Source organism: Aptenodytes patagonicus, chromosome 12 (genome assembly GCF_965638725.1).
Source record: "Aptenodytes patagonicus chromosome 12, bAptPat1.pri.cur, whole genome shotgun sequence".
Lineage (NCBI taxonomy): Eukaryota > Metazoa > Chordata > Aves > Sphenisciformes > Spheniscidae > Aptenodytes > Aptenodytes patagonicus.
In genome coordinates this window covers 7,462,252-7,489,872 of record NC_134960.1, presented here as the reverse complement: position 1 = coordinate 7,489,872, position 27,621 = coordinate 7,462,252, and the positions used below count along the sequence as shown (strand labels likewise).

Sequence of the window (27,621 nt, the reverse complement as noted above, 5' to 3'; positions counted from 1 at the left end):
TGCACCCAGAGCCACCCTTTTCATCAAGGAAAGCGGACTCCCAGGTCTAAAGAGCAATCCTCCCATGTGACACTGCTGAAGAATGTTTCTCATTCAGATTCAAGTCAGAGCTCGCTGTTACCACACAGCACGTTAGCACGCAGGCTCAGTTTCCTGCTCCAGGAGTAAATCCTCTCTGCAAAGCCCTACTTCCAATAGCACGCTCACCACCTCCACGCTTCCCTGTGCGTGGCTAGTATATACCCAGGAACACTAGACCTTCAGCTCTGAGCAAATTCTTCCTCAAAAGAGGAACCTGTAAAGAGGGCCCTGCAGAGCAAGCAAGTGATCCCAGCCTGAATCCTCAACTGCAGAACAAACACCTGCAGTCCTGAACACACAAAAATTTCAGTCCAACTTTACACAACAGCTCCACGCAGGTCAGCCGGTACTTAAAAGTACTCCAGAAGGAGTTTCTCCCCACACAAGAAAAGGGGATAGGTAAGCCTAGTTAATTGCACAATGCCCTTAACCAAAGAAAATGCAGCAAAGGCAGCATGGCTTCCAGTTCTGGTTCAGGTGGTATGAAATACTACTGTAAATGAAACAGTCTTATTTCTGCTTGCCTTACACTATTAAGATCAGTCAGATGAGGCCGTATAACACAGTCATACGTGAACGCCCATGCTCTCAGAAGGGCAGACCATTAAGGTACAAGGATCATTAAGGTTGCTCCCGACACTGTCCACATGGCTCGTGTGTGTGCAAAAGCAGCCTATGACAGGTCTGACCAACTTTTCTCCACTTCCTACTCCCTGCAGAGCACTGGGACATCAAGAGCACTTCAGCAAACACCACCTCATTGTCTCCATTAAAGCAGAGGTGCTAGCAGGGAGACACAGAGCCCTATTCATTTGAAACTTCCCTGTAGCATTTTCTTTCCAGAAGGAGTTAGACTACCTTAGTTATTAGAGGTTAGCCTTCTTGTAGCTGAGGCAAATAAAATCATGACTTCTTCATAGTCATCTTCACCATTAATGCATGCAAAGCATTGAAGACCTCAGACAAGAGATACTGAGGTTTTAACAGCACAGTCAATGCAGAAATCAGAAGGGCTTGAGGCTACTAGAAAGTTTAAACAAAAAAGCCGACATGACAACATTTTACAGCAGGTCTTTTCAGTATACGTTGTTATTAGCTAGTCACAGAACAACCAAAATGCAAATACTGAGAGTCACTCTACATTTTGTTCAAGATGCTGTCAACATAACTTGCTTTTGAAAAGTATTTCTTTACAAGACATTCCAAGAAAGTTTTATGTAAATATTTTATTTTGCCTGTCATCTTGGACATCATCATCACTTTCTGGGTCTTTTATTATTTAACATATTGAGAGTATGATTCATATGAAAACAGGCATACACTTCACCTTATAGGCTTTGCAATTCTTCACTGACATTCCTCAGCTCTTGCTCAAGCCAGACGACAACGAGATAGAACTGTCCAACTCCGACTACAGAAATGGTGTTTCAGGCTTACGGGTGCTTTTGCAGATTTGGTTAAGAGCTATAAAAGCTTCTATTAATAGCACTTTGATAAGTCTGAAGTGCAACCTGTTACTGCAGTTTTGGATTTAACATCAAGAACAGCAGAAACCCAACAAATGAAAAGAAAAAAGTCAAACAACAAGGACAGAGTTCAGTGAAAGACTTCCATTGCACACCTCCACCTCATGGTCATTCCCAATACAAAAAAAAAATGCAGAAAGCTGTTTTAGTTTTTAGAAAAATACCAGTTACCACCACAAGAGGAAGCAGTATGTATTTCCAGTATGCTGGCTGTGAGAGAGCATACCACAGCTATTGCTGTCACACTTAGCCCTCCTCCGATTCACGAAGATATTTAACTCTTCGGGAATAGATTGTAAGCAAGTCAATCTGAGAAACATTCATGAGGGAAGGGACAAATAGCGTAACACAACTCTGAAGATGAAACTAAAATAAAACAGAAACCAAAACTCTACTGACATTCAGTATAACCAGGCTCAACCACTAGGTTTGGCAAGTAAAAGGCAAAAATTACTGTTCTGGAACAGGTAATACCTATCCACCCTTTGGGCAAGGGCAGCTTTGCTCTAGCTTTAAAGCAAGCACACGTCAAGAGATATATACTGCATATGCACAGCAGTTGTGTTAATAAATCAAAAAACCAGAAACAATGAACCCTGGCACATATAAGCAAACTTACTAAGCAGCTCTTTCATATTCCCAAGAGCTCTGAAAGGTCTGGTGGGGACTCAAAACTGCCATTTTCATCCAGATGTTTAACACCACATATTACAGAAGTAATACTGCTTTGTGCAGTACAATCTTACAAGATCTTTGAGTGAAATTACCCAGTTTTCTATTTTTTATTTTCAGTTTCATCTTCTTTCAGAGGCAGTGGAGAGCGTTCAATGTTTTTTAATACCAGGACAGACAGGCACCTTCTGTACTTCCAACAAAAATGCCATCTATCCACTTCAGGTCTGGCAGAAGCAGGGGATGAAATTAATGCCTAAACTGGAAAAATAACTCTATTACATACAGTAGTTTGAACTGTAAAGGATGTGACAGAAGTTCTACTTTTGCAACATTTGTAATGGGGCCTGCCCGGTCTCAAATCAAACTTATTAAATTCTGCATCCAAAAAGTACTTGTTTTCAATTATTTAAATGCAGCCAAACCGATGAACAGAAGGTGTTAAAAACTTCAGCTATAACCACCTCTACCTAGTAAACCTAGTGACTGAAGGAAGAACCTCTTCCCCTTGGAAAAACTCCAACATACTCTTGACTTGATAAAGCAAATCTAGACCTTTTTTATTTTTTTTTTTTTTAAACAATTTGCCAAGACTGGAATGAGAGATAAATAGAAGGCACAACAATTTTGCTTTTTTTATACAAATACAAACTAAACATGAAAAAAACTCCCTATTTCAATAAAAAATTTCACAAGTTCAGGAAAAGTGTTTTAAGAGTCAAGTTCTAGACATTTAAAACCTATCCCACAATCCAAAATTTAAGTGGTAAAACAGTAGTTCGAATTCCTTTCCGTGATCATGTATCAAAAGAAAAAAGATTCTACGGATACCCATTATTCCACTTTTACAGCGCCACAAAGAGAAAGGTGAATGTCAATTTTTCAAGTGGCAAGATCTCCGGACCAGAGGATGTTCGTATGACCCTCAAAGGATAAATCGATAGTTTTGTTTTTCTGCCCTTGAAATACTTGCCAAGTACTATATTATCCTACAGGCTCTTGAACGCATGCACGTGAAATATTATTCCATTGACTGAAATGCACCCAAATTCAGTAGAAAGGGGGGAGGAAAAAAGAAAAAGAAAAAAATAAAAGAGACATTCCTTTAGGAAAGACCACTGGTACCAAAAAAATCCAGTCCGTAAGTTTGAGGTGAACAAGAAAATTCAGTTCTTTTTAAAATCCACTTTTCCTAAAACGTTGTTCCACAAAGCTGGAATCTGGGACAAGGACTAGAAAAAAATAATCACAAAACCATAACACAAACAAAAAGGGGCCAAAATAGTATCAAACGTAGCAGTCTATACAGGCTAGGGCCACATTCCAAGATACCCAAGGCTGAAATTCACAAATCTGCAGGAAAAAGGGTTTGCGCCACCATGTCAACATCCGTGATGCATTCACTGGCGTTGCCCGATCCCCCTTCCAGCTCCAAATCCTGGCTTCTGGGACATTCCTCCACGTGGAGGCCCTCGAATCCCACCTCCCAGCCCCCCACGAGTGCCTCCAGGTCCACGTGGTCTGTTATCTCTGCGGTCACCCTCCCTGGCAGCTCGTGTTTTCTTCTCCTCCACATTCAGGCGCACCTCTCCCCTGAACATGATGGGCTGCAACAAAAGCAGAAAAGGTACTGTCATTAGTGACTCACCAGTAACTCTTCAATGTCAAGCAGATTTCTGCAACCTTGTCTCATATCCTCCTCTCCATGAAAGCGAATTAAAGTGTTTTATGATTGGTTACTAGAAAATGGCAACAGTCAAACTATGCATCCAGTCTTGTGCTTTACTGGAGAAGATAAAAAAGATGTGAAAGAGTGACACTTGAAAAGCAATCTCAGGCTTAACACTGAGCATTGAGACCTTTTAGAAAAGGAATGGAACTATTAACAGTAACCTACTTTCATTAATATGTGGCAATTCACAGTCTACCACCACGCAGAGTCCCAGTGGATTTTTCTTATGGCAAGAAGAACGTCAAATCCTCTCTGCCACCTTGCTATACAGGCCAGTGAAGTCTTTCACTTAAGTCAAGCTCAATTCGAACTGAGAGGAGCAGGACTGCAACATCCCACAAACCTCATTGCGGACAAAGTTGAAGTCTGCAAGAATCCGAGAACTACAGGAATAAGGACTCGCTTGTTCCAAATTATTCCTGCAGTTGCATAACAAACAAGAAAGTGAAAAATACGATCTGTCGTTAGCACAGGCACAATGCTTTCTCAAACAGAAAGACTAGCCATTCACTTCTACGGAAGTGACCACAGAAGTAGAACAGATCTAAGGATGAAGCACATTGCCCTCCTCTAGCCATCAGCTGTGCTGGACAAAAAGATCAAAGCATCATGTTACAGCCTTATTACTAACTCCAGTGTAAACTCCCTCATTTCACATCAGGCAGCAGACATCAGGTTTAGCTTCACTGGCTAACAGTCTACCAAAGCCTTTTAAACTCATTTATAGCAAAGCTTATCCTGAAAAAAGTCCTGCTGTTTCAGGACATATGTTTGCCTAAAGCACTGGGCCCATTTGCAAAACAGTTCACACAGTGGATACTACAAACAGAATTTAGTGCTGTTCAAAGCAGGGTAGATGTGTTAAACTGCTTTTACAGGACTTAAGTCTATATAAAAAAGAAAATCTTACTTCAGAAAACCATGCCCATCCATTATAAATTTAAGCATTTACATAGGCTTGCAGAAAAGATACTTTGAGTGCACCAACTTTGAAAGCTTTTTACACATTCAAAGTTTAACTTGGAAGCATGCGCTCTCTTCTCTGGCTCCAGTTACAGAGTGGCACAGTTGGACAAGTAAACAAAGGCCACAAATCCCTCAGCTGAGTGTGCCTTTGGCATTCCCTGGACATGAAGTCTGGCACTCAGCTCTTTGCTACCTCTCCCACTGCAAGAGAACTCCCGAGTGAACATTTCTAGTTTGTTTCAGCAAAAACTCAAACATGCAAATTTAAGTCACTGCCGAAGGTGTTCACATAGTGCTTGCAGCTAAGAAATGGCTTGAGGACCCACTGTCACTGTACTACTTGTTCCCACACCAATTCAGGCCAAAGCCAACCAGATTTATTCAACCTACTTTTAGCACTGGTTTCAAATCACCTGTTTTAGACTTTACCCTAGACCACATTGGAACTGCTCAGCCCACGATAGTAGGAAAGCACTTAAGGAAGCGACTCTCTATCAGCATTCCAATCTTGAATCACCAGCCCCCTTTGAGAGCTTCTAGGGCTGCTGGGCTTCATACTCACTAACTCATCAAGCATTGCCACAAATGCTGCTGGCATCCCACAGCTCAACTCAGACCAAATCGCAAGGCTTAAAAGTCTGCACACAAGCTACTTTTCAATTTAAGAACAGAAATATGCTGGCAATACTGCTGTACAGCAAGGAAGTAAAGAAGAAAAGATGTCCCTGTCTGGTGAAAAGTTGGGCTGTAAGCAAGTACACTGCACAGCTGTTACAGTGCATCCAGATTCGTTTCCTACCACCACACCGTACAGTCGTGGGGTGCACATTTTGCATTAGCAATCACTAACGAGCTGAGCAGGTACCTCATGCCTTTGTTTGCAGAAATTCTTTTCAACCTGCACACTAGTATAGCTTCTCCCTTTCAACCTCTTCGACAACCAAGATTCTACTTGTCCATAGGGTCAGACTCTCTCTACCTTGCCTTCCTGAAAGCTTTTTACCTGCTTCCTGTGTAGAGCTTAGCAGCTTCCCATTGGAAAAAGGCTCTATAATGAATAAGTTCATGTTCACCTATGCTGTTACAAGCTACTTCAATGACAAAAGATTCAATCTGTACAAATGCTGCACAAGTCTTGGTAATAGGAGGGAAAGACATCCCACCTACTTTAAGATGCTTAAGAAAGGGCAAAGGGACCAAGACAGGGACCAAGTAAAATCTTTTCTTGTTAGAGTAATCTGAAAAATGTTGCCTGGTATTAACAGACCAAAAACCACTGACTAGAAGGTTATTTACCCTGCTGCTAAGGATCTTCTGAACTGGTTCAGGATCATCAAACACCACAAACCCAAAATTGGGAAGCTTTCCACCACTGTTGATGCGGAGTTCAACAACATTGCCATAGCCTGCAAGAGAAAAGCCAAGTTCTTGGGTCATACATTAGAATGCCCTGTTGACCACGCTTATGGCTGTAACCCCCAAACCCTGAGAGTACAGCAAAGCAACTAACTTACTTTGGAAAAAGTCTTTAAGTTCAGTTTTATCCACATCATGGGGAAGGTTCCCAACAAACAGCTGATGACTGTCTGGGTATCTCACAATCCGTCTAGTTTCCACATCGCCTTGTTCACCCTCACGAACTTGAACAGAAAAGTAAAATTTGTTTAAGAAAAGCCAGTCCCCGCAACAAACAAAAAACCCCACCAAGCCATGGTCAGAATTAGCACCTTATAAAAGAACCAGAATTCACACTCTATTTATTCATTCATATGTAAAAAGAGGTAAGCATTTATACTAGCAAGTTTGTAACCGTTTGCTTTTTATCACCTGACTGAAGCCAAACACTTGAGTAGAAACCTAGATACTTCAACAGAATGATAGTGAAATTCAGCTCTAAAGCTTGCCAGACATTCAGATCAAGAAAATTCATATCCACAAAAGTAGAAATCATTCACTTACTGACAAAATTAATGAGATTTTAAAAGCTTTAATCATCATATTGCTTCCCCAAAACCATCAAATAGCAGAAAACAGTTCACTCTCTGTAGCTTCTCTTACTTGGTCTAGGACCCCTCTGTGGTGGGATGCTTGTTCGTTGCTCCCTCACTCGCTGATCCCTCTGAGGTCTCTGAGGTGGGGTCTGAGATTCAGGCTTTGCCTCAGGGCGGGGCTGCATAAATTCAAAGAGGAGTTAACAGGAAAGAATCAGACATTAGGGTAGCTGAAACAGTAGGGTTCAGCTTTTAAGAGCTCACTATCAAGTTGTTGATAAAATAACTTGAGAGTACAGGGAAAAAATCATAGTTCTTTCCACCTGTGACTAAAATGCATGTTAGCTCATGTTGGGTTATACGCTAAAAGCAAACACGTCACTTGACTAAGTTAGAATATCAAAGTCACCCCATTCACAGTTATATACAATAAAGTGTCTGCCCAAAGTGCAGTGGCAGTTACGCAGCTAGATTGTATTACATGAATTCATTCATGACAAAATCTCATTCGTGAATAGGCAGTGGACAAAAATTAGAGAAGTTGCCTCTTTTGTTAAGAGGGTGCAATCATTTTAGATGGCAGATACATCCAAGCACTCACATGAACATTCTCTGTTTTTCCTCCATGAGAAACAATTCCTTTTCAACCCAAAAGCCAAGGAATAACATTTTCATGAAGTCTATCATGAAACATCGAATTTGAAAGTCTTTGGAGTCTCTGAGAATTCAGATTATAAGCAAGTAGATTTCACCATATTTTTCCCCACCTCAGTTTACTGTCAGTCAGTTTAGCACTTAAACTTCTCTAGGTGCTGGATTCCTACCTGCGAGACCGGTACTTTCACAACATGAGGTGGTATTCCTGATACTGGAACAGCTCCACTGGGAGGGAGGTTCTTACTGGTTACCGATGCCCAGGAAAACGTCTGGAAAAAAAAAAATTGTAACTCAACTCCAGATGCTTTTATCCTTCCGAAACATATTCCTGATAGTACAGCTAACCGACCCAGGATAATAGTAACAAATTTTAACCTGTACTTGAAATTCTAGATCCAGCCACCAGCAGTTTCCCCACAACTTCCTTCAAATCATTTCAATTCAAGAGACTTAGTCTAATGACAATGGAGTCACACTTCCACCCTATTTCTAAATTCTACATAGAGTTGAAATAGGACACAGCAGTGACCTAAGACCAAGTATCACATCAAGGTTAACCAAGATACTGGTTTCCTGAGTATCCGTTTCTCCACTTTTGCCTCCCTTAACACTGAAGAGTGACAAAAATCCCCCAGGTAGAAATAAAGTCGCATTTCACCCATTTTCCTGATTCAGCATGTTGGCTGCAGTCTGTAAACAGAGCTGCTGAAATTCTGAACAAATAAAGAATCTGAGCCTCTCGCTGTTGCCACAGTTCCCACACCTACCAAACATATAAAGCCTTACCTCAGCTCCTGGTATTTTAACCAACTAGTTACTAGCTAGAATTTCAACTACCTGTTATTGCATAGTAACTAATGGGAAGGAGGCAACTGGTCACAAGAAGAGTAATTTGGGCAGTGGGGGGAAAATTACAAAGCATTTAAACACTTCTAATTCCAGATATTTTTCCTCTTCCAGAGATAAGATCATGCTCTGTAAAACAGAGTAAAACATACTGATGGAACCACCACACCATAAAAAAGAGCCATCCACTGTCATTACCCTGGAGTCCTCTTGCACTGCAGGAGCTGGATCAGCAGGAGCTGGAGAAGGACTCTTTTCCACAGTCTCTTCTGGAGCTGACTCCTCTAATACCGGCTCAGATTTTTCTTCCTGCACCTCTGGTTCAGGCTCCTGTTCAGGTTCTGGCTCTGGCTCAGGCTCTGCCTCTGCAGCCGTCTCTTCCAGATGTTCCTCAATGTCATTGCTATTAGACAGCATCACAAACAGAAAAAAAAAAAAGGTGGTATTGTATTTGATTCTATTACTGGGTGGTAAGGAATGCTACTTGTCCAATACAGAAGTCAGGCACGTCACGTTCGAGAGGAAGAACAAGGCTAATCTGTATAAATAATGCCACATTGCACAGGGATCCAAGTTTCGCATTGTTAAACTATAGTGCAGCAAAAGCATTGCATCTACTGAAAATCCAGAGTCTCTGCGTTCAGCCTAACAGCACTTTGGTTTCAGCTGCCCAATAAACAGAAATCTATTGACTGTCAAAGAGGAAAATCATGAGTAGCAATAAATTCAGTTGACCTGTTCTACAGGCAGTCTATATTACACAACATCTGACTTCATCTAATAAGATATTACCTGACAGCCTGCTCATAATAAGCACCAGTATCATCAGGAACAGCCTCAGGTGTCTGCTGTCTTTCTTCAGGTTCCTCCCCTTCCTCCTCTGATTCTAAATGAAGTTAGAGAAGGAAAAAAAATACACCACACACATCTTTAGTACTCTGTTCCAACGCAAGGCATCTTCCACAACACGCAGGTGAAGTCTCCACTGAAGAGCACACGGGAAGCACTATCAAGATGTGACACGGAACAGACATTTCCTTATACTTCTGCTATCACTTCGGTTACTCAGTTTTGACGAAGGTCAAACAACTTGTTCCAAATACTTCAGAGAAGCAGATTTATAGCCTACAAATCTGACTGACTGCTAAAGTAAGTCTTACAATTCTTTTAATAGAAACAGAATATGCCCGAAAAATAAAAGTCATCTGCATGTCACAACTCCTTGCTGGAATGCAAAGAAACTACAGGCAAGGAAAAAAAAACCTAGAAGATGATGAAGCTTAATGCTCATCTGCCTTCTCCAGCAAGATTTCCTCTAGTCTGGGAATGGAGTGTTGATATAGACCCAGAAACAAATACCAGTGGAACCATCCAAAAATTCCTGCTACTTACCCTCTGGAGGCTCAGTGTCAGAGTCCCCAAAAACCTCATCTTGGTAGCGGAAGATGTCATTGTGGACATAAAACTTGTTTGCGACAGAACCCTAGAAGCAAATCAAAGGGAGTAACCGATTTAATTACATCAAATGCAGTAAGGTAAAAACTGAAATAATGAGAAAACAAGAACAAATTGAGCAAATCATCTTTCCCACATAGGATTAATCCAAACTTGCCTCCATCAACAAAATGTGTGTTATTCAGGAGAAAAGAAACACATCATACTAGCAAGTCACGTAGGCATGGAACAATGGGAAAACTTGTATTAGTGCTTTTAATTCCAATAGCTCACAACACTGAAAAAGTAGGAGCGAGAACTTTCTGGGGTCTAAAGTATCAATTCTTAGCTCCAAGTCAAACTGAAAAATAAAGCAATCTTGCAATACTCCTTTTTTCCACTATCGTTTTCAATTATGTGAACTGTTTTGTTCAAAAAAGGTGTCTATTTAAAAAGCCACCTCAAATGCTAAGTCAGCACTTTATACAACAAGAAAGTCTGGAACCCATGTCTTCAAACGACAGGGAGCATTTTCCACTTTCTACCAGTTCTTTTCAGTAAGAGGACCAGTTGCTAGGAGGGCAAATCAAAGATAAAATAACTTTAAAATGCTTAAGAAAAACTATGCATTGCACATACCTAGTAGCCAAAAGTTAGGATATTTACAACTGTAATTATGACATCCAAGATTAACATATGGCCATACAGAAGTAGCGTAATATCCTAAGGAATTTGCAGAACATTACTGCTGAATTTTGTGGCAAACTGCTTTCCCAGTCTAACCATTCAGATTCCAACACTAAACCAGACAAGCCTCATTAATCCTGACATATTAGAAGCACTATAACAACACTAGCACTCAATACAGCATACCTCAGGTGCAAGTACAAATGTTTGCATGAATCTGCGCACGGGCTGCATGTTATTGGAGAGCTCTCCCATCACCTGGACTACAACACCATCATTGAGAGTAGCATGGGCATCCACATGACGAATCTTTGTGTGGCAATCCTTGAAGTTTAATGACAGCACCTTCTTGTGGATATCCTATGAAAAAATGGTATACAGGTTACACTGCAGAAGACATTACTGCTAAGTTGCTTTCAAAGAAAGCAAAAGACATAAAACACTGTTTCAGTATATATTCCCAAACTCTAGAGAGAAAGCTTGGCAGCATGCTCTTTAAGTTTGCTTTGCAAGCTATTTTACATTATGAACTTTAGTAAAGGGAGCATATCTTGCCTAACTATTGCTGTTTACAGCTACACAGTTTTTTTGAGGTTTTTTGTTTTGGGGTTTTTTGTTTTGGTTTGTTGTTTTTTTTCCCCTTCAGAAAGCACTTGGACAAAGGGGGATGAATCACAGCTGGATATGTGTGCCTCTTATCAACCACAAAGGTGACAAAAAAAGAAGTAAAGAACAGTAAGTTTAAGTACTTACAGATTGCCCATAGACTGCGTCAGCTGGTTTTCCATTGGAATCCAAGCCACCATGGACATAGGAAGAGTTCTTTCCATAAAACCTGTTGGAAAGAAATATCTTAACACTAAGCTTTGTTATGTAAGAACATTGAGCCTCTACATTAGAGTGCACTATGAATAATATACTCTCAAGCAAGTTTTCTGTCTTAATTATTGGAATACAGCCATACATTTGCATAATTCTGTTAGCAATCTGGAGGCTGGGGGGGGTTGATCAAAGAGGAAAACACAAAATTCTCCTGTGTAAGCTGTAGAGTTAAGATATGTCAGATACCCAAGCACCAATAGCCAAAACCAAAGTCTCGTGGGAGCTAGATGATCCAATCCTATTCTCCCCTTTCTGTACAAGGTCCCTAAAGCAACATAGTACCCTGAACACCCAGGATGCTGAAGGCTTCCCCTCAAGTTCTAGTTTAAAGCTTGAACAAGGAGCAATGGCACTTTTTTGTTCATCTATAAAGAGAGTACTGCAGGTAAATCTTCCATTTTATAACTGAGGGATTACAAGCTAAAATGTCATAAACATCATGGGACTGCATTCTGCTGGCAGGTAAAAGACAAGAACTGAATTCCACAGCACATTGTAAACTTTCCTCTGACCCAAATGGACAAGGTCAGCTGTGCACCTAAATGCAGAAATACTCTGAATAAGCATTCCTGAGATTGGAAGAAGGAAGGTTTCAGAAATTGCTTGTCTAGCTACTCAAAGCACAGCAAAACAAAGTATATCTTCAAAAATGAGGTTAGTTCTAGCAATGTAGGATACCTGTCAAATCAAACAGGACCAATTTGTTTAGATAACAGATTGTCGTTTGCTGCACATTCATAATTTCTGATTTTCCTTTAAAAAAGAGCTGCTGGTATGACTGAGACATACCAATATACAAGCATACACTATTTTCAATGTTTTTCCTCTAGTCAGGGGGCATTGTATCAAGACAAACTACAAAAATGCTTAACTAAACATTTATCCAACTTTGATTTATATTAATTACAACTAGAAGTAGCAAGCAACACACTTTTGATTTACATTTTTTCTTTTTTGCTTAGAATACATATATAGCAGCATTTCAGTAACAACCAGAACACACATTTAAAGAATTCCCGTAATCTTTATTTTCCATGTTTTAACCCAGCTGATCAAAACTGAAAGCAAATTATACCCAGAGTCTGTCTTGAGTAAATCAGATTTTTGAACGTCCAAATTCAGCAAGCCAAGACGTGATAATAAGTTTATTCACCAATTTTAACATACAAATTAAGAAATTCACACAGAAAAACAGATCATAAAGTGAAACAGAGCTTTACCTGTGCAAATAGTCAGGTGCTTGGTTCAGCAGAGTATAGTACTGCCTCACGAATTCCCGCCCGACCAGCAGGGGACTTGGCTTCTCCATCACCATTTCTTTGGTCAACTGAAAACTATGGAAAAAATCAAAAGCTCCATAAAACATGAGCATTTCATATTGCTGTTCACTGATAGCATAAGCCACATAATCACAGTGGAAAGCACGCACCAAAACCCATTAGCTGTTTTACCACAGTAAGCAGTTTAACCGATACGTTTTCAGAGTCATCAGTCTTTGGTGCTGACGAGAGAACTGCTGGGTACCAAACCAGCAGTGGGAGAGGCTGCATGGGCGAGGGAGATTACCTCATAACATGCCAGCATTTAATCATCCTACATACCCTCAGTAAAAAGCAGGTGGCAAGCAAGTATGGTTCTTCAAGAGGATTTGCTAAGTGGCTAAGTCATTTACAGTCGATCCAAGTTCTACTTACCCCACCTGACTTCACAATCAGAATTAAAAGTCAGATGTTCTAAGGCAAAGCCTGTGCTACTGTATTAAGGGCATTTTTAAAAGATCAGAGCAAGTCCAATCTATTTTTATCAGCAGCACAGCACTCCTTGCTTGTAACAAGCGCTGCAGAGGAATATCGGATTATATTAAAATCACTATGCTACAAACAAATGCATGCTGCTCTTCTCTTGCTTCCACCAAGCTCAGCAAGTCACCTCCCACTTAAATCCAGAAGACCAGTTAAATAAACAGTACCACCCATACCTAAGCCCAGGGACAAATCGATCTAGGTACCTTCTACCTAATTTCCATGGATTTGTAAGTTACAAAAAGAAAGTCTTTGCAGGTAGATTACACAATATGGGTATCTTCAGTCCAGGTCAGGCAAAACCAAAGCACATTCCTGTGTTTCCTTTCTTTCAAATACTCATACACACTGTTCAAACTCATACAAAATAGGTTCAAACTGGTAGGGAAAAACACTGATACCAGAGCATATTCTTGCTACCTAATAAGGAAACAAAAGTAGATTTTCTGCTTATACTCAATTATACCAACAGGTAGCAGAATGGGTGCTTAGTGGACAGTTTTGCTGTTGATGTATCATAGACTATATGTGATAGCTAGTTTTCCTGCAACTATTCAGGCCTTGTAGTGCTGACAGCAAAGAGCTAGCGAAAGTGCTGTCTGCAGTGAGTCAAACAGATGTTATCCAAAAGGGCATTGAAAGACATGTAGCAGCTGAAAGAACTTTCTCCCCATTACTGACCCCCAATCCCTTCCCCTACACAGCTTTCCCAAACACATGGTATGCAAATCCAATATGCACATACTTCAGGTGTGTCACGCAAATCAAAACCAATACACTACTAACTTGAGCACTCTAAAAAGCCATTCAGGAGTTATTATTTACTTATCTGCTTTTATTTAAGACTGCACAACTGTAAGTAGCTCCAAGAAGTGGCAGCATCAACTGAAAAAAGGAAGTCAAACTAAGTAGTCCTCTAGCACAGACTGATCCAGATGGAGTCTGCAAAGTTCATGCCTAGGCAGTTATGTTAGGACAAGCTTTCTCTTGTCACTATACATAACAGCATCCTGTATCCTGGGTAAACAGTTGCCCACAACTATCATCTGAACAAAGCAGGGTGGGGAAGAAAAACAGACTGCCTCTCCCATATACTTGTTCTAAGCCTTGTTCCAGCTCATGCAAGGATCTTGTTTGACACTTTCATTACATTTGTTGTATTTCAGAGAAGTAGTCCCTTAAATGCTAAGAACGGACAACAGACTATAGCTTTAAGAGACAGAGGTGACCTACCAGGTTAGTGTTATCACAGTGACAGTTTCAAATTCACACCATATATAGGCCTGCAAAGGAAGTTACAACCACACTGCTGGATGTTCCAGGAATGCAAAACAGAAGCTTCAAACCCCAAAGCGAAGAACGTACAAAAACCAACATGGAAGCTGCTATTTTGGATAAAGCTAAGTCCAAATCAACCTGGCAAATTCCTTATATCTCAAACTGTGGTCTAACACCCAACATACTCTAATCAAAAGACACAAGGCAATGTTTATCCATACTGGCAGAACATACAGATAATATATTTGAGGATGCGATCACACCCAAACTCCCAGCAATGGTCAGCATGCACTGCATCCAACTTAGTCAGAGACACAGTACACAAATTCCTACCCTGGGAGGTATGCAGTTTAAGGTTCAAAACAGAATATATAACTAGAGTGCTATCAATATAACAACAAAATTTGCTATAGTTTTGCATACATTCATTGGGCCCCTCACTTCAAGAAGGATGTTGAGGTGCTGGAGCGTGTCCAGAGAAGGGCAACGAGGCTGGTGAGGGGTCTGGAGAACAAGTCTTCTGAGGAGCGGCTGAGGGAACTGGGGTTGTTCAGCCTGGAGAAAAGGAGGCTGAGAGGAGACCTCATCGCTCTCTACAACTCCCTGAAAGGAGGTTGTAGCGAGGTGGGTGTTGGTCTTTTCTCCGAAGTAACAAGCGATAGGACGAGAGGAAATGGCCTCAAGTTGCGCCAGGGGAGGTTTAGATTGGATGTAAGGAAAAATTTCTGTACTGAAAGAGTGGTGAAACATTGGAACAGGCTGCCCAGGGAAGTGGTGGAGTCCCCATCCCTGGAGGTATTTAAAAGACGTGTAGATGAGGCGCTTAGGGACATGGTTTAGTGGGCATGGTGGTGTTGGGTTGACGGTTGGACTCGACAATCTTAGAGGTCTTTTCCAACCTCAATGATTCTATGATTCTATGATTCTATGTGTTTTGCTCTGCTTTTAACACCCACCCACCCCCCATTTTTCACTTTGTAAGTTTAAAAATAAAATACCCATTCTATTTTTTAAATGCACTTTTTGTAAGTTTAAATACAGGGGAGAAAGATCGGACAGGCTCGAGGATGCGTACACATGAGCACCTGCTCTTTCAGTAGGAAGTATGTGTACCACCACCATACAAGGAAGTGTTACTTACATGATAACGTGCAGAAAGGATGACTTAGAACTGAAAAAGGCTTTTCAACACATTCAGAAGCTTTCAGTTGTTCGAGGATATTTTCAAGAGCTAACCGTGCAGAAAGAAAGCGATACTCCATGGCTGGATCTGGCGCGCAGGAAGCGCTCAGATTCTGCAGACCGCTTTCATTTTAGGAAGCTCCCAGTTATCTGTGGTTTTGAAGAAGCCTTCAAATTGTAAGCGTAATGTATTACAGATACAGATGTCCAAGACCAAGCACAGTCTGAAGTGACAAAAACCTCAAAGATATGAACTTGTTTGCCTTCTAGTGCATGTTAAATTAGATCCCCACAAAATATTATCAGACGGTAAGAAAAAAACACCACAGGTAAAGTAAGGCTAAATTGTGGGTACCACTGCTGATTTCCTCATTTAACTTTGTTTCCTGTCAAGCACTTGTGAAGCTCTATCATTACAAGGGGCAGGACAACCCTAAAGCAGTGGGAGTAGAAATGGCAGACAGACAAGACCTGCACTTTTAGATCCAGTCAGCTTAACTGACAATGCAAGACTTAATTGCTCCACAACAGTTAAAAAACTTGCCTCTGCTGCAAGTTTACAGTTAGAAAGCCAGTCCTACCACATCCCCCAAGATCACTCTCTGGAGTATGACAAGAGCTCTATATAAAAGAGCATACACATATTGCTTGTTCACTCTTCTTTTTCTGGTTTGTTTTTTTTGGCAAGGAGAGGGTGGGGAAGGTGCAGGGGGAGCATTTAATTTCTTTGTAAAGACTAGTTTCCCCTGTAATTCAAGCTTATTCCTATAGATGTCAATAGGCAGGTTTTCTACTCAATTCTGTTAAGTGCTGAATCAGGCTCTTGAGAATTATTTTCAATTGTTTCTAGAGTATGAATGGACAAAGCTTGACATCCTCACATAATGGTAAACCGTTACCTGTAGCACTCAAATTTCAACAGCTCATGCACCAAAAGCTCTTTCAGATTTCTCTTCTTCAGCGAGAGTCCTCACCTGTATTAACCCACTAGCACATCATTTTCAATGCTGTTCTGAGCTGTCCCAATGCTGCACTGAAGACATACTGAAAGTAAAGTGGCTTGTGCTGATTATGTCTGTCATATTTACATGCTAAAAAAAAAAAAATCAAAGGACTTCCCTACTGCTAAGGGTGGAAAAAAAAAATCTGAGAACTCTTAACATGGAAAGAAGAATAGCAGAGTGCCCAGTTCTTATTAAGCACATCTGAAAAGAAGTGGGAAAAACCTTTACATGACCTAATCAGAGGATGACAACAATCTGTTTTTACTCCTGCTGCACCTGCTGCTACACTGCCAGTTGCCATCTGTTCTTGTTCTCCAGCCACCACAACCTGAATGATAGAAGCCAAGCATCTCCAGAGAGAATATTTGCTCCCTACCACTCATGAGCAATTCATTACTCCACTATTCCTTGACCTAAGAATAACTGCAAATATTTTATACTGCATTTCTACTGCACAGAGCATAATAGTACCAAATGCTTGAACTGTCACTACGTTACTCCTGATAGAAGCTTATCCACACATTTTCATGTCAATTGAGATAATGATGAAAGGGTGAAAATTGACAGGAAAAGCTGAAAATCAGATGATTTAAGATTCATTCATAAACATTCATTCATATTACTCCATATATGTAATTGAATTATTCAAATTATAACAAATATACTAGAACAAGTCTGCAACACAACTGAGCCCTTTCCTTAAGCCAAGAGACTTACGGGAAGACAAATACCTCCTTTACAGTGGTTATCACCTGGCTGGTGGAAAATTCCGCCATCTGTTACAATGCTCCTACTTGGCAGAAAATCAGTGCCAGGCACTGAATTTCTAAAGTGCAGTTATGTAAATTAGAGCCATTTATGTAAATTCTGTATTAGCAAATTTAGATTTAGGTCCACAAAACCTATTAGCATATTAGTATTCAGAAAAATAATAGACTCAAAGAACACCTAACAGCTAGCATTGGTTAGTATTTTCTCATCAAATTGCTACACAGTGAAAGTGAACTAACCATTGCTGTCTCAACTCTTTTTTTTTTTTTAAATCAGACAAGGAGTTTAGTCTGAATCTTGTTTCTGCTAGACTTCCTACACGTAACAAAAATCTCTCCAACGTACCTCATATAATGTTCAGGCTCTCAGGACAACCAGTGACTGCAGAACCCACTTAGCCTGATGTAACAAGCCAGAGGACCAGACTCCACTGAAATAAAACTTGCAAGTCAGAAAATCCCAAGCTTCAATTCCTAAAGTGCGCAGCAATTTTAAACATCTTCTGTCAAGAAAAATGTCAGTACTAACACAAAGACAAGTTAAAATTTACATTGAAGCATATTCTAAAAAGGCCACGGTTTGTTTTTAACATTATCCTTATGCCTTTGTTCTATGCCATCTTAATTTCCATATTTTTGACTTGCATTTCAATGTAAGAAACAGTCTCAAAAAAATCCAAAGTTACTACAATGCATTATAGTTCTGTTTGACTGGAATATTACACAGCAGATACAGGGAACAACCCTATAGCAGTTCACACTTTCTCTTCTGGCTATTCGTGTGCTATAAGATGACTCATTTGATATTACATTCCTGCCCATCTCTACAAATTGCTAGAGTTTATGGAGTACCAGAACAGTCATGTTTGCCCCCCCATCCTTTTAATTGCAGGTTTAACTGACTAAGATATTCTCACAGAGCTGTTACACTGTTTCCAACAGCCTAACCAGCTTCTGTGAAATATAATTCAGATCTTTCATTTCTACAACTTTACCTCTAACTATACAAAAGCAACTCTGATGGTATGATTGACGTGTTACCCAGATGAAGATATTTTTCCCCTCTAAACCAGAATGTCAAACTTTTATGCAACTCTACTCCCTCATTTTGATATCAATCAATTCCTTAACATAAAAAGGCTTTTTGAAAACTTAAGAATCACCCAGAGAAGCTCACATGTAAAAAAGGTGTCCGTATCTAAGCCCATCGTGCTACAAAGCTGGCAAACAGCAATTTTGCTGCTCATTAAAGGTCTGGTCAATAGTTAATAGGATTGCATAATTAAGTGTCATTTGGGATTTCTCCAAGTTGCTTAGCAACAGGTGGACATGTTCAAAGCCACAAACCATTTATCTACATGGAGTAACCAGCACTAGAAGCAGTTACTACTGCTGCTTTGGACAAGAAAAAAAATAGCCAGTACAAAAAAATTATTAATAAAACTCCTAATATGCCTCCAACAGGCATGATATAGATTAAAAGTTGAACAACAAAAGCAAAACAATTCCAGTTAATTCCAACTCTCCATACATTTTACATGACTAGTTATCTGCTAGTGCTGCTGACTAAGCAAAAAGAGAAGCTGGTACCTGTGTGAACTGTGACACAAAACGTTACAGAGTGAACAATGAAACACAAACAAGCTAAACTTGCATCACTCAGCAAATTCCAGCACCCGTCTCAACTGGGGATTTATATCGTTACACCAGCTTGCTCTCAAGTAGGAAGAGTAATGTAAACCTTTTCAACAAAATGCATATTTAAAACATTACAAGATACCAGATACTGACATACGAGATGCCCTTCTTACTTTAATACAGCTTTAACTATCTGAGGGGAACAAAAAACCCCAAAACCTAGTTGTTGACCCTGAGCCTAAATTATGAAGTCCTGAAAAAGCACCTCAAATAGGTGGGCAACTGAAGTCTCAAAACACTAATCTCCTTTAAAAAATGGGTCTCATTACTCGCCTCCCACTGGACGCAGAAGTAGACAATGTCACAGGGAACAGCGTCACAGCAATACAGCCTGTATTTTATACAGAAGCCATTGCAGACAGCTGCCTGCCTGCAACCAGTTCAACTCTTCTGTATTTTTGACAAATTCAGAGGGAAAGTATTCTGTTTGAAAGAAGTTACCTTAAAGGTAGCACTATTTCACAGGAGGCAAAACACTTGTAAGCCAGAGCCTGAAAGCTGAGTGATGGGATAACTTATCCAATGAATAATAAAATATTTAAAGATCAAATTGGAACAAGTTGTGAGGTTACCAGCATTCAACTCCTACTAGTATCTTCTGGAAACGTTAAGATAGTCCATAAGATACACGTATTCACTAGGAACTTCCAGAAGCAGCAGTGTGAAGTGCTAGATATATCATGCAGACAGAGAAGCCTTTATTAATAATCTTTAAAACCAACACCTAATAAGTCTGAGGATCCAGATCCACATTTTAACACTGCCGTTTCTCCATTCACTTACAGCGACTAGTGTCTACTGTATGACAACCACACAACCTACAAAGACAGGCAGTGCCTAAGTTCATTGGGTACTTGAGGTGTTAAAAGGAGCTGGATCCTAAAAAAATAATCATGCAGCAACCAGAATGCTGCATCCTTGGGCAAACAGCTTTCTCTGTGCTTAATTATCCTGATGCTGCAGAAGGCAGAGCAATACCTGAACCCCCTTCTGAAGCTCTTTGAGACATACTGATGATGGACACTATAGAAAAGCTAGACATTACACTAACATATGGATAAGAAAAATCAAATTAGAAGCTTAACTATTTTCTAATCGAAGTACCCAAGCAGTCAATCCAAATTTAAGCGCAAGAAAAACATTTTCAGTACAAGATTAAAAAGTTATTCAGAATTACATTCAACACTGCCCATGCTAGTAGTGAAAAACCCCTCTGCTTGCCAGCAGCAGATGGGAAGCCTTACTCAGCAGCAACGCACAGCCCTTTAAACGCTATAGAATACAAATAAACAAACCATGAATTGCTGCAGAAGAGCTGTCATTCTAGAAGTCCGCCTGTGTTTTTGCTAACAAACCTAAGCGTGATCCACAAGTTGATGGATATGATGGAGTCTGCCAGTTTGTAGACAAAATCCAGTGTTTCTTGTATCATTCAGCTCTGCCAAGCAAGAAAGACGAAGGGAAGATTTCTAGTGCTATTATTCAGAATCTAAAAGAACAGCGACCATTTCAGAGAATATAATTTCTAGAGCATTAAGCTTAAAAGCAGAGAAACAAAATACAAAGACGACTACCTAAAGAGTAAGTTAAGCTAGTTGAGACCAGCATCTATACCGGTACAGTAACAAATGTTCATCTGGGGAAGGAAAAAGATACTAGATACTATTCCTGTAGTTAGGAGCATGAAGGTCCACCTACTGTCTAAAGACAAACAGCAAATTACGTCCCGTTTAAAAGGGGAGAAGAAAAGAATCTTAAAAGTTTGGTATTAAAGGTAAGTGGTATCACAAGAGTTTCTCACCAACTGTTTTTCTTGGATTCTTCCCTCAAAACACTTTGCCTTCCCTAAGTGCCAGGTCTGTTTTGGTGTGGGTTTGGGGGTTTTTTGTCAGGGTTTTGGTTTGTTTTTTTTTTTTTTTCTTTCTTCCTTTCTAAAGCTATCTCAACCGGCTTCCAAATTTCTACTTTGTATCACTCAATCATCACTTCTATTCAGCAACACAAAAACTAGTGATACAAAAAGAGAGGAAGGATAGCATTTCTGCAGAAGCAGCATAAGCATTTGAGTCCTTCCTTACAGTTAGCAGCAAGAAACAGGTTTTATTGTAAGTTAATATTTGTAACAGCTGCCCTATGCCCATGACCTAGCAAGGGTCACCTTTCAGCAGCCAAATATCTGGAGTTCCCCTTTAGACTGCAGCTAAGGCATTCAGCATTACTTTTCGGAAAGTTCTGCTCTACCGTGTCACAGGAGAAAACTACTCAAACTTGGAAGACACATACCTAAGTTATTTCTTATGTTACAAACAGATCAGCACACTGAGTTTCACAAGCAGTTTATTACTTACTTTTGTTTCAATAATTTACACTATAGAATTATGATAGGGGAAGTGACTTGTTTGTCTTCTGTTCTCAGATGTCTCAATATGGCTTCGCATCTCTCAACAAGTTACCAGAAGTTTCCTACTCATTACACAAAGGAGATACAGAGTAGGCAAGGTGGAAGCTCTAGAACTAAACACACAAATACAAGTTGCTACTACCTAAGCTTTATTGCCTAAAAACAAACAAAAGCACCAAATTAGACATCTTAATCTCTGGTACTTTTGGATGCCCAAAAGGCAAGAAGGGAGCCCTGGATTGATAGCTGCTTTGCTAAATTCCTCCTGTGGCAGGACTCTGCCATTAAAAACAGACTGGTACACAGTCTCAGAAGTACAACCTGAAGCTCAATCACTATTTGGGGATTTTTTTTTTTTCATGAGACAACTTCACTTGCAATAGGTCTTCCCATACAGGTCAGTCAATATTTTTATTTTTAAAGCACATATAGACAATTTGATCATCCTCCAACAACAGCTGCCCCCAAGACAGTCACAATAGTGTGACTATTTGTACATGCACAAATTCCTTTTAATTCCTTTGTGCATTTCCAGCAGTATAGTTCTCAATTGCTGAGAAGCTGTAACCAGGTATGTTAGGTAAACAGCTCCAAAATGAATGGAACATGCCTCATCCCCTCTCCTTTTTATACTCGAACAGTTCTGGGAGCTGCTTATATCCTGCTTCAGTTTGATAGAGAAAAGCTGGAAATAATCTTGCCACTGAAAAAAAAAGTTAAGCAAGGCTGCTGTAGAGGGACCTGCTGTAACATTAAGCTAAGATGATCTGCCCTGAACTAGTTACACTTCATATCATCACAAAAAGAGCGCTATGTCGCATTTAGCATTACAGAAAAAAAACTGGCCCTTGTGATTTGGCAGAAGTACAAGGCTAACTCCTCTTGAAAATCTGAGTTCTCTCAAAACTCAAAGCCTTGAGAATTCACAGAAATATTCCTACACGTTTTTTAATAATCATAAATCAGACTTTCTCCTATACCTGGGTGAAGAGCTTTCTCATTTCTAACTGGACCTATTCCAACCTTGTTTACCCTACAATTAGAAGTAATGTTTTTCTGTAAATTACATTTTTAACCATGCAAATTTCATCCTAAAGGGTAGTAGGATAGTGCTAGTCTGAATGGTTTGTTTACTCATTTTTTTAGTGAAAAATAAGTCAGCTTTATGCCTGTATGGCTTTCCAGACTGCTTCATGATAAAGTAGCTACTTAGACCCTATGATTTTGCCATTAGAACAGGTTTTGTTTTGACATTCAAGAGCTGCTCCAACAACTCGATGAAGTTGGCAGCAGGTCCAGTCGTCTTCTCTTAGGTCTGCAATTTTTCCATTTGGCTCCACCGCAGCTTCTTAAAGTAAAAAGCAAGAGTTACACATAAGCAGTCAGAAGAATAGATTAGAACACGTCGCTACACAGACATTACAGTGAAATTCAAGCTCGCTCCCACTGTGATTAAAATCATCAGGATTAAGATTTAACAAAATATTTTCTGCGTGTCAAGCAACAGATACCTGTAAAGAGAGTCAACTCTCACCTCTACCCATTTTAGCCACAGAAGACTCTTAACCTTCATATATAGACTGGATCCTAGCACTTAAGAGTGATCCATCACTCAAGTTTTAAGTTTTAACTTTTAACTTTAAGTTTTAGAAACTTAAAAACAAACAGAAAGTCAGCCTAATAGCAGTCATAAGTGAAATGAGAAACAGTACAGGGCAATGCACAAGAAAAATGGAAGATGGTCACCAGCATTTTAGAACGCAGTATTTCATATTTGCCTCAGCAAGGAATCAGGTTCATAACAGATTATTTGTACATAACTGACAGCTCACAATCTTCTAGCTCTGAAAGCAGTACTCCACCAGCTATGTCATTCTGGAAGAGGTCCAGACTTAATATAGCAAAACTAGGAGCTCAGACCAGTATAATACTCACTGCCTGCAACGTTTTAGAAGTTTTAGGGATTCTTTTGGAGTAGCTGAAGATCAGGCTTTTTAAGGTTTTTTTTCTTTTTTTTTTTTAATTACTCAACAAGATAGCTGAAGATTATCAAGTCTATTAGCAGTTTCAGCAAGAAGTTAATAATTACTTCAACTCTGGAGATTTTACATAGGCACCTGTAAAAAAGTATCGAGTCTTCTAGACAAAACTATCACTTTCACCTTTGGTTTGTTTCAAGTACAGCAGACTACAGCCAGCATCACAACTAGCACCACCAGAGCCCTGCTCTACTTTGATTTCCTCTTTGATTCTTCATTCATCATGTTACTTAGTCGGACAAAAAGGCCGTTTCTAGTACTAAAAACTAGAATAATCAATTCAAATGTTTTCTAACTCCTCAAACAAGCCATTTATGCTAACCTTGAGTGCTCTCTCAACAGGTACTACTGTTATGAACAGAAATATCAATATGCACTTATAGTAACACCATCTTTGCTTTAATTTACTTTCATTAAAAAGTGTTCCTCTGTATATGTTCACCTTACAATTTGCAAGGCAAAAAAGAAAACACTATCTTTCTGAACCAACAAAGAGCTTGCTGTTTCATTAGGTGCATAAAGATTTCATATTTAGAATTAAGATGTTCAAACTTCGAGTATCATCTGTTGTGTTGAACTCTATTGATACTGTTGTGCCAGCAACAAAATGAGCAGTAGAGCAGTGGTCTCATAACTACAGTACAAACAAGTCATGAATGTTTTTGTTGCTTCTTAGACTGCAAATGCAAAGAATCCCTACAGAAAATCCTGATGTTTACACTTGACCCACATACACAAAGGAAATCTTGTCCACCAGGTCTTCTACCTTAACTTTGTGTTTTCTAGGCTTCAACTTAAGGAGTTCACACTTAAAAGAATACAACCTAGCAAAAATAAGGTAGTTGCCCAATTCACACAGGTCAAGAACTGGAGACCACTATTTAGCATCTGATGTATACAAGATCCTTTTAAAAATAAGATTTTAAAAGAAGATTCACACTTAAAAATAAGATACACATTTGCAAAGGTTCCAACGTTGATTTGATTCTTTTTCTAACAGATTTTGTACAATTACACTTTCTACCATGTTTTAACACTGCCTTTCAGGCAAACTAGTCCCTGGGACATGTGATGCTATCAAAAAAGTTGGGAGATCTTCATCATAAAGATGTTCTGTGACTATTAGGATATAAGACCTTAAGCATGTAAATACTTACAGCTAGCGTTCTATTTAGCTATATGTTCCATCCACTAAGCTTTTTTTTTTTTTTAAAGCTACACTCACAACTTCACAACATGAAGTATACTGACTGAAACACCCCAGGAAAAGGTGAGCTCAGTTCACAGGATGTGAACATCCTACCACCAGTATCACGGAAGTATCACAGAACTATCTTTTTAGCAAAATCATTAGGCTTATTCTTTACAGAGAGAGAATAAGAAAAGTGAAAACTTGGTCAAAGGGAAGATTTCAGAAAAGGTTTGAAATGCAGTTTTTGTCTGTCAGCTTCTGCACTCCCTTCTCTTTATGACACCAATCTAAGAAGTCTTGTTAGCTAAAAACAATCCAACACACACCACATTTGATTTAGGGCACCTGGAAGCATTAGCTTTCAGAGCTTGATAGCAGTGTCCACATTTCCTAAAGCTGTCAGTCCTGGCTGTGAGAGCACCGGCTAGACAAAAATAGCATACACTGGAAACATGGCGGCTTGCTGCAAATGCTGCTTTCAACCAATTGTGAAAACAAAAAAAATACCACTTTCTTTGTAAAGAATACCTACTATATGCATGCAACTCTTAACATAAAGGGTCACCAGGTAAGCCCATCAAGAATTAGTAACACATTAGATCATCCAGATCAAGACTAAAATGTACCTGAAAAATGTATGGAAGCATTTTCTCTGGTTTTCCTCCAGCAAGTATATCTAGGGCCTTACAAGAGGCTGGAAAGTCTTCATACAAGCACTACTTCGCATTTAAATCTTGGCTTAACCTCGGATCCAGCCAAGGTCATGCGGTAAGTCAGGGTAAGATACATGCTCTCCTTCTGCTCGAATTATGACTCCCTTCATCTAAAAAGTTAGAGCAAGGGAGACACCTACGATCTGATACACCGGTACGGACGACCTCGCTATGTAAGCGCCCAGTATTACTGCCTCAATCTACAGCTACAACTAACTGCTGAAAGGGGCTATCTCAGCTACGTGCCAGGCTTTGGGTCGCCTCACACCTAACCCTCACCCCCCTCAAAAAAAAAAAAAAAAAAACAACCCACAAAAAAAACCCAGCAGATGAAAAAACCCCAGAGCCTGTAAAGCCGAGAACAAAGCTCGCAGCTCCACGTACCGACTCGCACAATGAAGGCCCGTGAAGAGCCGATCCCCCCACACACAAATAACGCTCCCTTCTAAATAACTGCTCGCCGAGCAGCGCACCGCTGCGCCCCGCTCCCGCCTCGGAAGCCTCCGAGGGCGCCGCGGGACCAGGCGGTTCCTCCCGCGCGAGGTCCCCGCTCCAGAGCCCCACAGGGGGCTGCGAAAGCCCGTCCACGGGCTCGGACGGGAGGGCGCTCGCCACAAAGCGCCGCCGGGACCGGGCGGGCCTCGCGCGCGGGACCGGGACAACGGGAGCTGCCTCGGCGCCGGGAACGCGGGGGCGCACCGGCAGCCCCCCTCCCCCACCGGACCGCGGCCTACCGCGGGGGGGGGGGGGGGGGGGGGGGGGGGGGGCAGGCGCCTCAGGCCGGGCCCGGTGCGTGCGGCCCGCAGCCATCCCCGGGAGGACATGACCCGGGAGGACATGACCCCGCCGGTGGCTCCCGCCTGCTCCCCCTGCGGCCGCGGGCCCTCCCCCTCACCTGCGGGCGGAGCGGGACGGGAGCGGGAGGCGTCGCTTCACCAAAGGCCTGCCCGGCGGACGAGAAGCACCTCACGCAACGGCGTGCTCTGCCGCCGGCTAGATATATCCGGCGCGCAGCCTACCCCAACGGGAGGTGGCTCAGCCAACCAGAGAACGGCGGTCGCCTTCACTCGGATGCTAGTTGGCCCACAGCGGGAAAAGAGGCGGGCACATAGCTGAGAGGCAGCTCAGTTTACCAACCATGCGGCCTGGCTCCGCGGGGCCGTGAGAGTGACCGACACTTAGCAGAACCAATGGGCAGTAGCGCTCTCGCTGTCGGGGTGGAACGAGACCCGATGGATTTCCCCTTTAGCCAATAGGACGACGCTACCCGCGCTACCAGGCGCGAAGGGCGGGCCAGACCTGACGCCGTAGTATGGTTGAGCCGCACAGCAGCGCCCTTGAGAAGGTGCTGGTAAACCCCGTTATAGATCGGGGCGGCCCCCTCTGTGCGACACAGAGCTCGGCGGCCAATGGGAGAGCGCGGCGGGCCCTGACGGACAGGCCACCTTCGGCGTTCTTAAAGGGACAGGCAGCCCGCCACGAGGGGCGGCGTTCTGCGCCCAGCACCGCCCCCTGCTGGAGGGAAGTGGACGGCGCCCAACATGGCGGCGGCAGGGGGGGCTGGCGGGCTATGGCGCTGTGCGCCGAGGCCCTGCTGCTGCTTCCCCCAGCACGGGGTCACCCAATTCCCGGCCCCCCACGGGTGGAGGGGGGCGCAGACCCGTAACAGTGAACGGTCCGCGGCCTCCCCCCGCCACAGCCTTGTCTGCACCACAGGTGCTCACCCAGCCGGAGGCCAGGGCGCTCACGGTCCTGGCACAACCGACCCACTCACCTGAGAGAAACCACCAGTGGGGGTGGATTAAAGGAGCTTTTCACGCTAAAGGGCCCCCGTGCAGGGCTGCAGCCGAGGCCACCTCCACCAGAAACGGGCCCAGGCGCTCGCACCAGGCGGAAAGCAGCGGTCACCATCTCCAGGCTAGAGAAACACGGGCTGGCTTCCCCTGCCCGTCCCCAGGAGACCCCAGGCAGAGCCGGGAGACCCCTGCAGCTACTTCTCCGTCACAACTTCCGAGCAAAGCAGGCAGATGGATCATCTAGCCCAGAGGAAAGACAAGCCAAGCAGGGA

General features: G+C 41.6%; 1 protein-coding gene across 2 annotated transcripts; it reads right to left on the bottom strand.

The window, feature by feature from the left end:
- Positions 1 to 1,288: 1,288 nt before the first annotated feature.
- G3BP1 (G3BP stress granule assembly factor 1) lies at positions 1,289 to 26,554 on the bottom strand. 2 transcript variants are annotated; one of them, XM_076349618.1, is made up of 12 exons: positions 26,449 to 26,554; positions 12,695 to 12,808; positions 11,346 to 11,427; positions 10,779 to 10,952; positions 9,864 to 9,954; positions 9,264 to 9,357; positions 8,670 to 8,874; positions 7,793 to 7,894; positions 7,036 to 7,147; positions 6,492 to 6,617; positions 6,274 to 6,404; positions 1,289 to 3,886 (listed from the first exon to the last, which is right to left on the bottom strand). In XM_076349618.1, exons 2-12 carry the CDS (start codon positions 12,787 to 12,789, stop codon positions 3,680 to 3,682), a joined length of 1,419 nt encoding a protein of 472 aa, XP_076205733.1. In that variant the 5' UTR covers positions 12,790 to 12,808; positions 26,449 to 26,554; the 3' UTR covers positions 1,289 to 3,679. The 2 variants fall into 2 exon arrangements, with proteins under 2 accessions (XP_076205733.1, XP_076205734.1); XM_076349619.1 differs by having other exon boundaries at positions 6,274 to 6,383; positions 26,449 to 26,553.
- Between the last annotated feature and the right edge of the window lie 1,067 nt (positions 26,555 to 27,621).

Coding starts and splice junctions, on each gene's coding strand:
- G3BP1 (XM_076349618.1), bottom strand. CDS start 12,789: ATGGTGATGGAGAAGCCAAGTCCCCTGCTGGTCGGGCGGGAATTCGTG. Junction 9,955..10,778: donor CATTTGTACTTGCACCTGAG/GTATGCTGTATT, acceptor ATTTGCTTCTAG/GGTTCTGTCGCAAACAAGTT. Junction 6,405..6,491: donor ACTTAAAGACTTTTTCCAAA/GTAAGTTAGTTG, acceptor GTATGACCCAAG/AACTTGGCTTTTCTCTTGCA.